At 38.8% G+C, this 12,194-nt stretch overlaps 1 protein-coding gene across 2 annotated transcripts in view; it reads right to left on the bottom strand.

Moving 5' to 3' along the window:
* Positions 1-8,572: 8,572 nt before the first annotated feature.
* The window catches only part of GABRA2 (gamma-aminobutyric acid type A receptor subunit alpha2), a 70,879-nt gene continuing 67,257 nt past the window's right edge, over positions 8,573-12,194 (bottom strand). For both annotated transcript variants that reach the window (XM_053402714.1, XM_053402715.1), the window contains one exon: positions 8,573-9,920. In XM_053402714.1, the coding sequence (XP_053258689.1) occupies positions 9,624-9,920 (297 nt within the window). In that variant the 3' untranslated portion in view covers positions 8,573-9,623. The remainder of the gene's footprint in view (positions 9,921-12,194) is intronic.

Consider the following 12,194-nt stretch of genomic DNA (forward strand, 5'->3'; position numbering starts at 1 on the left):
GTACGTATTTATTCATAAGTATTCCATTTAGTTAAATGGACCCTTCTTTCTATAAAAAATATGATTTTAGCATGGATTCACCTACACATGGGTAGCTAACCCCATCAGCAACCATTTATAGCACAGTTGGGTTTGTCTACCCACACAGATGTGGCAAATCATTTGAAGAAGTAGTTTTCCTTGTGGATTTTACTCTAGCCAACAGCAACTTTAATTTTCATGTTTCCTAAATCCTGGTTAGCTTCAATAACTCAAAACTGCCTAGACTCGGGTTCTTAAAAATCCGGTTGTAAAATAATTTTCTGCTGATCAGATATCTGGGTTTAGAGTCAACAACGTATGGAAAAATAAGATAAATGAACCAAAAGGATACTTTAAGAAACTGGAACATTATTAATTTCAAATTAATAGTGTTCCAATGGAAGACACATTGGCCAGATCCACAAGCCACTTACAGTGGCAAAACCCCATTTCTTTAAACAGGATTACTCTAAAGTAAATGTGGTCTGGTTTGCAGCTATTATAAGGCTTCTGAGAGAAAATGCTCTACATGTTTCAATAAGTAGGTGCCCTTTTCTGAGGACTCCAATTAACAGTTTCTCTCAAGTACATTCTTCTTTTCTCAAGTAAACATACAATAATCGACGGCCAGCAACTACTCATTTTACTTTTCTGCAAAAGAAAACAAGACCTTACTCATTCATTCGTGACATTCCTCCCATTAAAACATTTCACAATTTCCCACTCAAATTCAGATTAAACACTAACCCTGCTTCACTCTCTTATAAAAGCTATATCCATTAAATCTCTCAGTCCAGAATCATGTCAACTACGCATTTCCATCACAAAGAGCACAGTTTTCGACTGCCTTAGTATAGCAGTGTTGTGTTCTGCAGGGAGTGCTCTGTGTAGCCAGAGGCCCATTTCATACATAACACAGTAATAAACCTGGATCTCTCACCCAGGGAACACTCAGCAGGTACAGCTGCAGCCAGTCTCTGCTCTAACAAGCATACCTATATAGAACACATATTTTCAGATATTTATTTTCCACAATAACACCTTATATTTTGAGGTGTACATTTAGGTGTACTCATTTAACAATGTGAAGATGGTGTGTGTCTGTGTGTATGTGTATGTGTGTGTAGTGCAATTAGGCAATGTTAGATTCTGGACTTGACGGGGGTCACTTCAAAATGTTGTTCACCAGCCCTGCTGCTCTTTGAGGACCTTCTAATTATTCTGCTGAGTTGGACACTGGATGTCAGCCCCAAAGTCCTGAATTGATGACATCGCTGCAGAACTGTGATTCAGAATAGTGGATTCTGCAATCATCACAGCAGCAGCTGTTCCAGACAAGATTTTAAGTGCCATACAGATGTTGAAGACACAGAGACTACTTTGCATCAAGAACTGCTAACTCTAGCCTTTGACCAGCTATTAAAATTTAAATTAAGTTTCATTTGCTATTGATCAATACAGTTGAACCTAATGAAATCCATGTGAAGTTCTCACCAAATGTACCACCACATCCAACAATTTCTCCCTGCAATCTTTTCAACACAAATGCAAAATTCAACAAGTAGAACTGCCACTGTTCTCTTGTTGCAAGGGGTTGCATTTTTTCAACTAGCAGAGGAGTGCCACAAACCCACTAAGCCAATTTTATTTAAGTGTTGAACAGGACATTTGCCCCCCAAATAATAACTAAAATTCTCTCTGCACAAGGCAAAATTTCATGCAACCTGAGAGAAGTTAGGAGCCTGCTGAATTCTAAAATTGCAGCAGGTGCATTAGGATTTTTTATTTAATTTTAGTATAGCTTGTCTTATGAGTTAGACTTCTTTTCCCAGATTTGGACTTAATATTTGTTCTGGTAAAAATGAAATAGACGTTTCAGGGGAGAAAGCTTAACTGCAAACAAGCTAAAGTTGTAGCAGCTGCAGCATTTTCACTTTCTCTTTCTGTTATCAGAAAAAGATTGCACCCAATAAAAATTATAATATGTACCATACATTGCATTAAGGAATTAAATTATGTGCCTAGCTAAAGCATAATGAGACAGGACACAAAATAGGTTCACTTTCTATCCACTCTAAATAAACCTAAGGACCACATTGTATCTAGACTAGCATTTTGGATGCAATCCTAAAAGTGTGCAGTTTGCACAAGAAGAATTGACACTGAGCACCTGTTCAAGGAATCCTCTGAAAACAGAAAATAAAACAGGAGATCAGTGTTAGAGCACCTCTAAGGTTCCAGCCTCAATCCCAGACGACTCCAGGTAAGGTGAAACCCTGGAGAGCTTCTGCCAAGTCTGTGTAGATAATAATGGTTTTGATTACTCAACATAAGGCAGTTCCTTACCTTTATAAGTGGCTAATAATATTTTCAACTGCCTGCTAACACTTACCATAGTCTTTGTGACTTAGTGCTATGCAGTGTAATGCGCCCACTGAAGTCATTCTTAATTCCTTCATTGGAGCCTCTGATCCAATTGCCAATACAGAATAATTTTGTATCCAGTTGTAAAAGTCAGCATCCAGCTGTGCTGATACGATTCCTCAGCAGTGCAGGAAGCTCAGCCTAGCAAACCAGACACAGATTTGGAAACACGGGGCCTAGCAGTTGTTGCAACAACTATCAATGCTACTGTGGCAAAGACAAACCACCATAAGCTCATTGTGTTTGCCTCATAATCAGAGCAATACAAGCACCCATATTGCATTAGTTCTTTGGATTACTAGGCACAAATGCAAGGAGATTAACTAATGATGGACAACAACACAGAGGCGCTGGTCATTACTACTACGACATATTGCCCATCTAAAGTCCCTAACCTTTGGATCTAGGAGTAGGCAGAGGCAAACTCAGCCCTCCAGATGTTTTGAGACTACAATTCCCATCATCCCTGACCACTGGTCTTGTTAGCTAGGGTTGATGGGAGTTGTAGTCCCAAAACATCTGGAGGGCCGAGTTTGCCCATGCCTGATCTAGGAGACTTACTTTTTTCTGTATAGGGTTGAAACTTTAGGCTAAATACTGGGGGAAGATAAAAGGCTGCCAAGGAAAATAAACACTACGTCTATTTAACAGTGTGTTTATTGAAAACTTGAATTTCACACTCAATTAAACAGAGGCCACTTAAAATTGTTACCGCTAATCATTTTAAAATAATAACCAGAAAATAATGACAATGGGTAGAAAATAATTAAAATCATTTTCATTTGAAAAACTAGGAGGCAGACTAGATCCTATGCATTGCTACACATGCAAACAAGCAAACCTAGCAGCAGTCAGAAAAAGCCATTATGATCCCTGTACCAGAACGTTTTTTTGGGGGAGGGGGCCCTGACCCAGCATGGTCATGGTCAGTTGAAACTGATCCGTGTGGCACTGCCAGATATAGAAGAGAGTTTTATCACAGAAAGCTACTAAGGCTGGAAGCAGATGATAGGAGATTCACCACCTCACACCTGAAGGTGAGCTAATATTACTTTCATTGCATACTAAGTGTACATATTCGCCTGCTACCATCTCTGTTCACAGGTTTCTTTCGGTGTTTCGAAAATATGGAAAAACTTGTTTGATCGAGACGATAGCAATCAAAATGAAATGAAGTATACAACAGGCAACAATGGTTCTATCATGCAATCTCCAACTCTCTCTCTCTCTCTCAAAAAAAAACCCCACACACAACCCCCCCCCCAAAAAAAAGCATTATAATCTTTCTCCTGCTTTTTGAGAATGGCTGCAAAGGGAGGGGAGAGAACTAATTAGCTAGGAGCTAGTGATGTAACCACCAAAATTACTACTTAACATACATTTAGGAAGTGCTGGACACAGTGCCATCCATATGAGTGCAACTGTCCTCATCTATATCCTATTAGAATGCAGTCACAGTTCACAAGCATCAGCACCGGACAGACTGACATCATTTGCTCTGTGCAGGACATAGCTGTAGCTCTGTAATTGTAGCCAGCACTGGGCCACCACTACAGCTACCCATAACTTGAGAATCAGGGTATTATTGTTGAATTTGGAGGCATTAATTTTTCCGTGAGGTATGCTTTTGCTAAAAACAACGTAACAATTACCGCCTCATCTATTTAAGTAGGAATGGGATGGGTAGGCAAACTAAGGCCCGGGGGCCCAATCACCTTCTAAATCCAGCCCGTGGATGTTCCAGGATTCAGCGTGTTTTTACATGAGTAGAATGTGTCCTTTTATTTAAAATGCATCTCTGGGTTATTTGTGGGACATAGGAATTCGTTCATTCCCCCCCCCCATAGTCCGGCCCCCCACAAGGTCTGAGGGACAGTGGACCGGCCCCCTGCTGAAAAAGTTTGCTGACCCCTGGGTATAAGCAAAGCTATGGTTTGTGCCTTTGCAGTGAATCTACTAATATTCTACGGTGTTTATTATTATTATTAGTGTGGATGTAAACTACTTCCACTGATGGGGACATACTACTGCACTGGCTGCCCGTGTGTTACCAGGCCAGGTTCCAGGCTCGAATGTACAAGGCCCTTAACAACTTGGGTCCAGGATATCTTAAGGACCAGATGATCCTTTATATCCCTGCCCAATCACAGGGCTCTTGGGGAGAGTATCTGTTGGTGGTCCATCATGGCTCAGAATCACAGCTTGTAACTACTAGAAGCTGTGCATTCATTGTTGTGGGCCCAACCTCCTCCCAACTTAGATTAAAGGGCCCTCTCCTTGCTGAACTTTAGGTGCATGACAAAGACTTCCTTATTCTAGGAAGCTTTTAAATGTGATATTTGAATTTATGTTCTGCTTAATGGTGGATGTTCATGGTTTTATTCTCTGTCTGGTTTGTTTTTAAATACTGTGTCCTGTTTAGAAATGGTAATGAATAGGTAGTGAGTGAATGCCTTCAATAAATAATAAATGTTTGCAATAGACATTCACATTTAGCTCGATTTTTTTATGCATGTTTTCTTGGAAATAAGTTCCATGATGTTCAAATGGGCTTATAGTTCCAGCTAAGTGTGCATAGGATTGTATACTAAGAGTTCAGACATATGACAGACTGTATTAAATAGTTCTGTTTAAGTCAGAATTCCTAGCTTTGGCCTCCAACAGTTCTGACAACTGCAGCAGGGCGAAGATCGGTCCCTTGGTGCAGACTGAATTTACAAAACGAACAGTTATCCATAAATAGGAATTGAATTTTTGCACATATATTAGCACTGATCCAAAGGAAGAACAGGAGGGACCTCCTTGATTCTGTAGGTTCTTTATGGGTCTACTGTCCCTTAAGAACATGTGCCTTACTGAGTAACCAATGCTAAACTCATCCCTCTGCCAATTTCTAGAAGACAAAGTTCTGATTTTATACTGTTTAAGAGAAAAACATCCCAGCTGTCCACCTAGATTACATGATGTAAAATATAGTCATTGGCCTTCTTATTTCAAGGCCCAGTCCTATGCGGTACTGAGAGCTGTCAGCTCCCATGGTAATTAATGAGATTGAAAGCATGTAGCATTTGGCAATAAAAGAGCTTGCACACCGCACACCAGCAACAAAGCTCCAATTTTTACATTCCTGGGTGCTCTCACAACCCACTGACCACAAACTCTGGATCTCCTGTGCTCTTTGTAGTGGGAAGAAAGCAACAAACGAACTGGACTGTTATCATATTACTTGGGTAGATCATGTCTCTAACCACCTGGTCCACCCTTGGAGTGAATCTGAGTTGGGTAGCCAAAAAGAGAGGTGTCACAGCCAACAAAATATGGTAGTTATTTTCTTCCCCCGACAAGCAGCAGTGGGCTTGTATATGCCCGATATTAATACAGATTGAGAATTCTCCCAAGAATGTAATGTTTAAACAGGACAAGAACTGATGAGATGGGCCTTGCTTTAAAGTCATGCTGTCAGAGCCCTTTGCCAAAATCAAAGAGAAAATTGAATAAAATTGTCTATATAACTAGTATTTACAAGTGCTTTACATATGTACATATTTATATATTTATTTGTACCTGGAAAATGTAGCATCAAAGGGTATATTTATATTTTACAAATAAAACATTTTTTAAAAGATATGTATAACTGTACCATGAATAACTTTTTTTTTATTGCTTGCCTTCAAAACTTGCACAACTTTATCACACATTTCTGTACTACACAGATCTACGTTATATATAAATAGGTATGAAAATAAGGATTTTTTTCTATTTTAATGTTTCAAATAAAGTGCTCATTTTCCCCAACTACTGTTACTGAAGAGGATGAATTGATTAGAGGGGATCAAATGTATACATTATGGGGAGGATAATGTTCTATCCTTTCAACCTATTCCCATTGTGTTAAGTATCTTACCTGATTTTGGCTGCAACCCTACACATGGTCACCTTTGGAGTAAGTCTTGCTGAACTCAGTGGGGTTACTTCTGAGTTTACATGTAAAGGATTGAACTATTAATCTCAGAAGATCTGTTTTACCTCAATGTTCTAACCAATAAAATGCATTTGTGACCTTGCCATCAATATTTCTCATGCAGAGTAAAGACCATAACCACATTAAAGGAAAATGAAACAATACAGAAAATAAAACAGCAAATGGAAATATTGTTTGATTTTGTGCATGTGTGTTTCCACCTCTTAAGGTAATTTAAAATTGTTTTAGAAATATTTAAACAGTGTTGTTAAACTTTGCAATATCTAGTTATGCACTATACTCAAGTACTGTACAAAACTGCAATAAATGACACTATACGACTACATATGCTTCTACTATAAAGACACCATCAGAAAGGTGGATCTTTTTTTAAGGTCAACTAATAACTGCTAATATGTACGTGAATCAAAATACCCTTGACTGGCCGAATGTATTATTCAAATCTAAATACAGTACACAATTATTTATGGTAGTATGATTTACAGGGCCTTTGGGGGGGGGCTATAAGGAATATTTGCAAAGGTTTCATGAGAAATAGTTAATGGATCAATATTAAATATTATACAAAATTTGCAAACAGAGGCTCCAGTTTTGTTTCTGTTTGCATTTAAGTACTGATGATGCACTGGATTTTCTTTTCTTAAAAAAAAAGACCTCCTCTTAGCAAAATTATTTCGAATATATAAAGTCATTGTAAATTTATGCCAGCAAAGTGTAAGCTTGCAATTTACAAAAGCAGCAATAATCTTTAATCATGAGGACCCCCTCATGAAAACAAAATCCCAAAGAACGGTTTCCAGTGGCTGCTATGGATACACGAAGTTAACCTTTTAAGGCAGATTTCATGGAAACTGTACTTCAGAAAAGTTGTACACAGAAGTTTTATATTACCAATATGCTTAAACCCTGAAGAGTATCTGAAAGCTTTTTTTCCTGGACATTTGGCTTTTCTCTCTCTCTCTTTAATTTATAAAAGGTTCAATTCACAAGACGGGATTAATACTTAAAATTGTCTCGTGAATGGCTACTATGTGCAATATGTTACTAGGTAAACCTACAGCTAAGAATCTGGAATGTTGCTCTTTGTGAGATTTCAAAGAGCAAATTGAACCATTTGCAAAAACATGTTCCCATCTGTATTGGGTCCCTGGAATTTTTTGCGGGAGCACATCTGGATGAATGACTTGCCTTTGTGAATGCACGGTCACTGCTGATATAAAACACAGCTATAACATTTCTCACTATCGCCTCAAACAAACGGATCGAATCCAAAGACCAAGCAGAATTAAAACAGCCAGGGCTTATCCACACAACTTTTGCACATCCCTTTCCAGGGACAGATCCATGCTTTAAAGTTTCATGCCTGAGAGCTCTTTTCTCCCCACCCCGGAGCATAAACCTGCTCTTTAAAGCTCAGTGCAACAAACAGCAGTGGAGGAAAGGTAAATGTAGATAAGCTCTCAGATGTGTTGACCTCCAAATGTTTGCACAGTTATTTTCCTAGTGCTAGCAACAGGTAGGTTTTATAGCAGCTTTCACGTTTCCGCTACTACAAGAGCTTGCACAAATGGAAGAACGTATTTGGGTTCGGTTTTGCTTTTCTCATACGACGCTCCGGTGCCAAACAGTCCCTCCATGAGCAGAAGACAGCTTCTGCATGTAGGTGGGCAAGCTTTGAATCATTGGATTCCATTTGTACATTCAGCTGCAAGTAGTCAACTGCACAGCAACCAAGTGTAGTAACATGTGAACCAGCCCTAGGACTGCTCATCTGAAAGATCCAGAGTTTACCATTTATTTAGGAGAATAGCTCTCCTTCTGCATATCAACGAATTACAAAACAACAACTCTAATACCTGATCTCACCTTACTGTGCACTATTTACACCCCTGACCCTGAATGTTTATTTGGGAGTAAGTTCTGCTTCTCTGTGCAACTGCAGCAAAAAAGAAATATCCTACTTTGATTGTTCTGTACCACTTGCCAGACAAGCATCCCTTTCCTGTTATATCTACCTGAATATATCAGAGCCAAAACAGCTCATGCCATGTAAGGAAGTGCCTGTAAAGCTCACCATAGAAAACATCTGTGATTAGCCAAGAAAATAATGTATGAAGTCATTGTTATTAATTAACACTGCCCCCCTTTTATCATATGATTTTTTTTTCATATTGAAAAAGAGCCATATGACCCACCCCTCCTGGGCCCAAATAAGGGAACTGTTAACAGCTAGAAGAACTATTAAGGACTGAATGAATATTGGCCAATGTTTTTCACTAGGAGCAAGCAGGTTTGTGTTGTTTACTTTGGTGTATCATCACTTTTTTATTTTTTAAAAAGTATGTTGTCAACTTTTACCACAGTGTGGCATGGAGAGGTTGGCTCAGCATCAATTCCCTTGCCCCCGGTATCCCTCCCCCCACATTGCACAACTGCTTTTATAAAACACTTTAGCACTGGACAGAAAGAAAGAAAAAACACTTTTGCTACAATGATTGATATGAATCCAGCATTGGGGCTAGGCTGGAAACTTTTCTTTTCTTGTGAAACCCGCCCAAGCACCCAATCCTTTTGCTTCAGGAACAGAGTGCTGACCGTACCACAGATCTAACTGTTAATCAGCAACTTCAGCGCTTGACTCAAAAGTAAAGAGGTGCTTAACCCTGACATTCCAATAGCCTTTACATATATCTTGCATTCATAATGGTTGCGAATAAGAGAATACTTGAGCTCACCACACACCTGTAATATTTACATGGGCACTGCTACCGTAAGAAATTAAGGTTACTTCTTATAAAAAAACCCTTCTCTTTTAAATGATAGTTTCTTTGCATTAAAGTAGAATCAGTCATTTTATAGAAAAATATCTTAAACTTTAAATTAAAAAAATAGTGTTACTAAATAGTTATGTAGGACCATATGCGGTTGTATGGATATAATTCAGCATTATTTGAATACCAGTTTAGGAGAACTCACACGGATAGGAGAGCGGGCTATATTTGCCATGGGTGCCATCTGTTTACAGATCCCATGAATAAACTCTGTGCACCTCCTTTGGAGATAAATGGACATGATACCTATATACATTCTGTACATCTCGGTTCACGGGTTAGCAGTTATTAGTCGTACTGTACATAGGAAAACAATCTGATTATAATGATGTTATACGCCCTCAGCATAAAGTTAAGGTTTGCTCCTAAAACCCATGTAAGACAGGTTCCCTATTTAGATATGTTGCCCAGTACACTAGGTTGAAAGTACCAAATAAGACTGGAAAAACTATTCTCGACATCCTGTCGATTTTACTAACACTGTTGAAGGTTTTCTTTGCTTCCTGTGGCTTGGCTTCCGGCTTGGCTTTGTTGGGTTCTGTTGTGGTAGCGCTCTTGGAGATTGTCGGGAGAACAGAGTCCTTTGTGATATTTGGTGCATAATTGGCAACTGCCACTGCATAGGCGTTGTTTTTCTTAATAACCGATGCCTTTTCTTTTTTCTGTGGGGGAACAAAAATGGCATTTGATTACCCAAACATGGTACTTGCATTATGTCACAATGGTGGCTAGTAGTTTTACTTACCCTTGCTTGAGTCCTCCCCCTCCCCCTGGGTGTATGAAATACTGTAAGCTCCTTTTCAGGGGCATGTATACACTGCAGCATTGAACAGGCAATAATAATAATAATAATAATAATAATAATAATAATAATAATAATAATAATTTATTATTTATATCCCACCCATCTGGCTGGGTTTTCCCCAGCCACTCTGGGTGGCTTCCAACAGAATATTAAAATACAATAATCTATTAAACATTAAAAGCTTCCCTAAACAGGGCTGCCTTCAGATGTCTTTTAAAAGTCTGGTAGTTGTATTCCTGGTAGTTGTTTTCCTCTGAAAATCTCGCCCAGTGCATACGTGAAAACAGGCTTTGCAGAAACTGGAATTATTTTGACGAGGCTCTCTCTTTCTTCTGTGCAAATGTATAGCTGAGTGGGGATACATGCAAATTTCACCTGCCTTCTTAGAGTACCTTAGCATACCTTCAGGTCTTGTTGATACATAGCAACTCTAATCTCAGGTGTTTGCTCTAATAATGTGGAGCATGTGTAATTCCCACATCGGCTGCAATGTGTGCCTAGATTCAGCAAGCCTCCTGGTAATCTTTCCAATCTTTCTCTTCTTCCCAACACACAAATAATACACATCTACAGAATCAATTGATAAAATCGGCAAGTTGCCACTGACAAATACAGGACAGAATAGAAAATGATGCCTTGTATAAGTGATGCAAAATCCTAATAGGCTTAGGAGGGAGACAGATGTTGCAAGGAATCTGACTGCACAGTCAATAACATATGTTCTCAAAATGTTCCAGTGTTCCTTTGGAAACTTCAGAATCTCCTCCCGCCCAAAAGATTTTAGTGAGCTAGTGCTTATGCTCAAACATAAGGCTATGTAGGGCTGGGGGGAGGAACCATCCCCAATAAAAAATATCTCTTGTCTCCAACAGTTGAGTTGCTGCTTTAAATGCTAATACATCTTCCAAAATATCCAATGAAGATTTCCAATTTCCATCTTTTGTGATCCATGGGTATTATGGGACACATCCAGAAGACCTTTGTGATGTTCCTAACCTTAGAACTTCTCTGATGTTCAGTACAATCGGATTCCTTAAGCCTGCAAATTTAATCTACACACAAGTTCTACTTTCACATGAGACATGTATGTAGCAAACTAGCAGGTTGAGCAGCAAGTTGGCAAAACAACAAAAACAACAAAAACACACACACCCTTTACCTGGTTGGTGTGGTGATTAGAACATCTTGGGCAAAGTCCTGCCTCAGCTCTGAGAGTTGAAAAAAAGGATGACCATAGGCCCCTATCTCTGCCCCACAGAATATCCACATTACATTGCCCTAGCTTCTTGGGAGGAAGTGTGGTAAACAACTATAATAAATACGTAATTAATTTGCTTCGCACAGGGAAAAATAGCCCCCATGAAGAAGATCCCTATTTTCTGTGGTGAAGTGAAAGGTTCCAAATGGGGAACTGGAACAGGGCTCTTAAGTAGGGTTTAATGCAGCTTTGCAGATTAAAATGGAGTAAAATAAGAGTAAAATTGCTGACTTTCTACCACTAACTGGTTTGAAACTAGCTCCAATGTGAACTAATTATTTTGATATTTTTATGCAGGTTTTCAGGGCAAAAAAACCTCTCTCGGTGCAGTTTTCAGAAATAACATTTATTTTTATTTATTTTTATAAAAAAGAACCAAACACACCAGAGAAGTGTTTAAGCTAAAACAGCAAGTACCAGGTTTCTCACATAACAGCATAAATGTGGGGCTGAAATATGAAGTGTGGGGTTTCATTAATCCTGATTAAGGTTCGTCATAGGAAAGTAGCTTTGGCCTCATTCATTTTTGCGCAACAAACTGACAAAGATAATGAAATGCTGCCTAAGATTATTTTGGATATTTAACAGGCATAAATGGGCTATTGTTTAATTTGTAGGCAGCCTTGGGACAATATTTGTTTCTCCAAGATGAAGCAGATGGAGGAGACTCCATATGTACAATTTAATTTCTGCTGAAGTGTGTGCTCAAACTGTCAGCTTCTTTTCCTTTCCTCTCCTGCGTCAATCTGCTCTGCCTTTATATTGGTTTTAAGACTTCAATTATTTTTCAGTAATAGAAAGCTATCAGCTGTAGATGCTACTAAATTGATTTCTTAGAATTGGAAGGAACTTTAAGCACGTTTCTTTATCACT

Source organism: Podarcis raffonei, chromosome 9 (genome assembly GCF_027172205.1).
Source record: "Podarcis raffonei isolate rPodRaf1 chromosome 9, rPodRaf1.pri, whole genome shotgun sequence".
In the NCBI taxonomy this organism is placed as follows: Eukaryota; Metazoa; Chordata; class Lepidosauria; order Squamata; family Lacertidae; genus Podarcis; species Podarcis raffonei.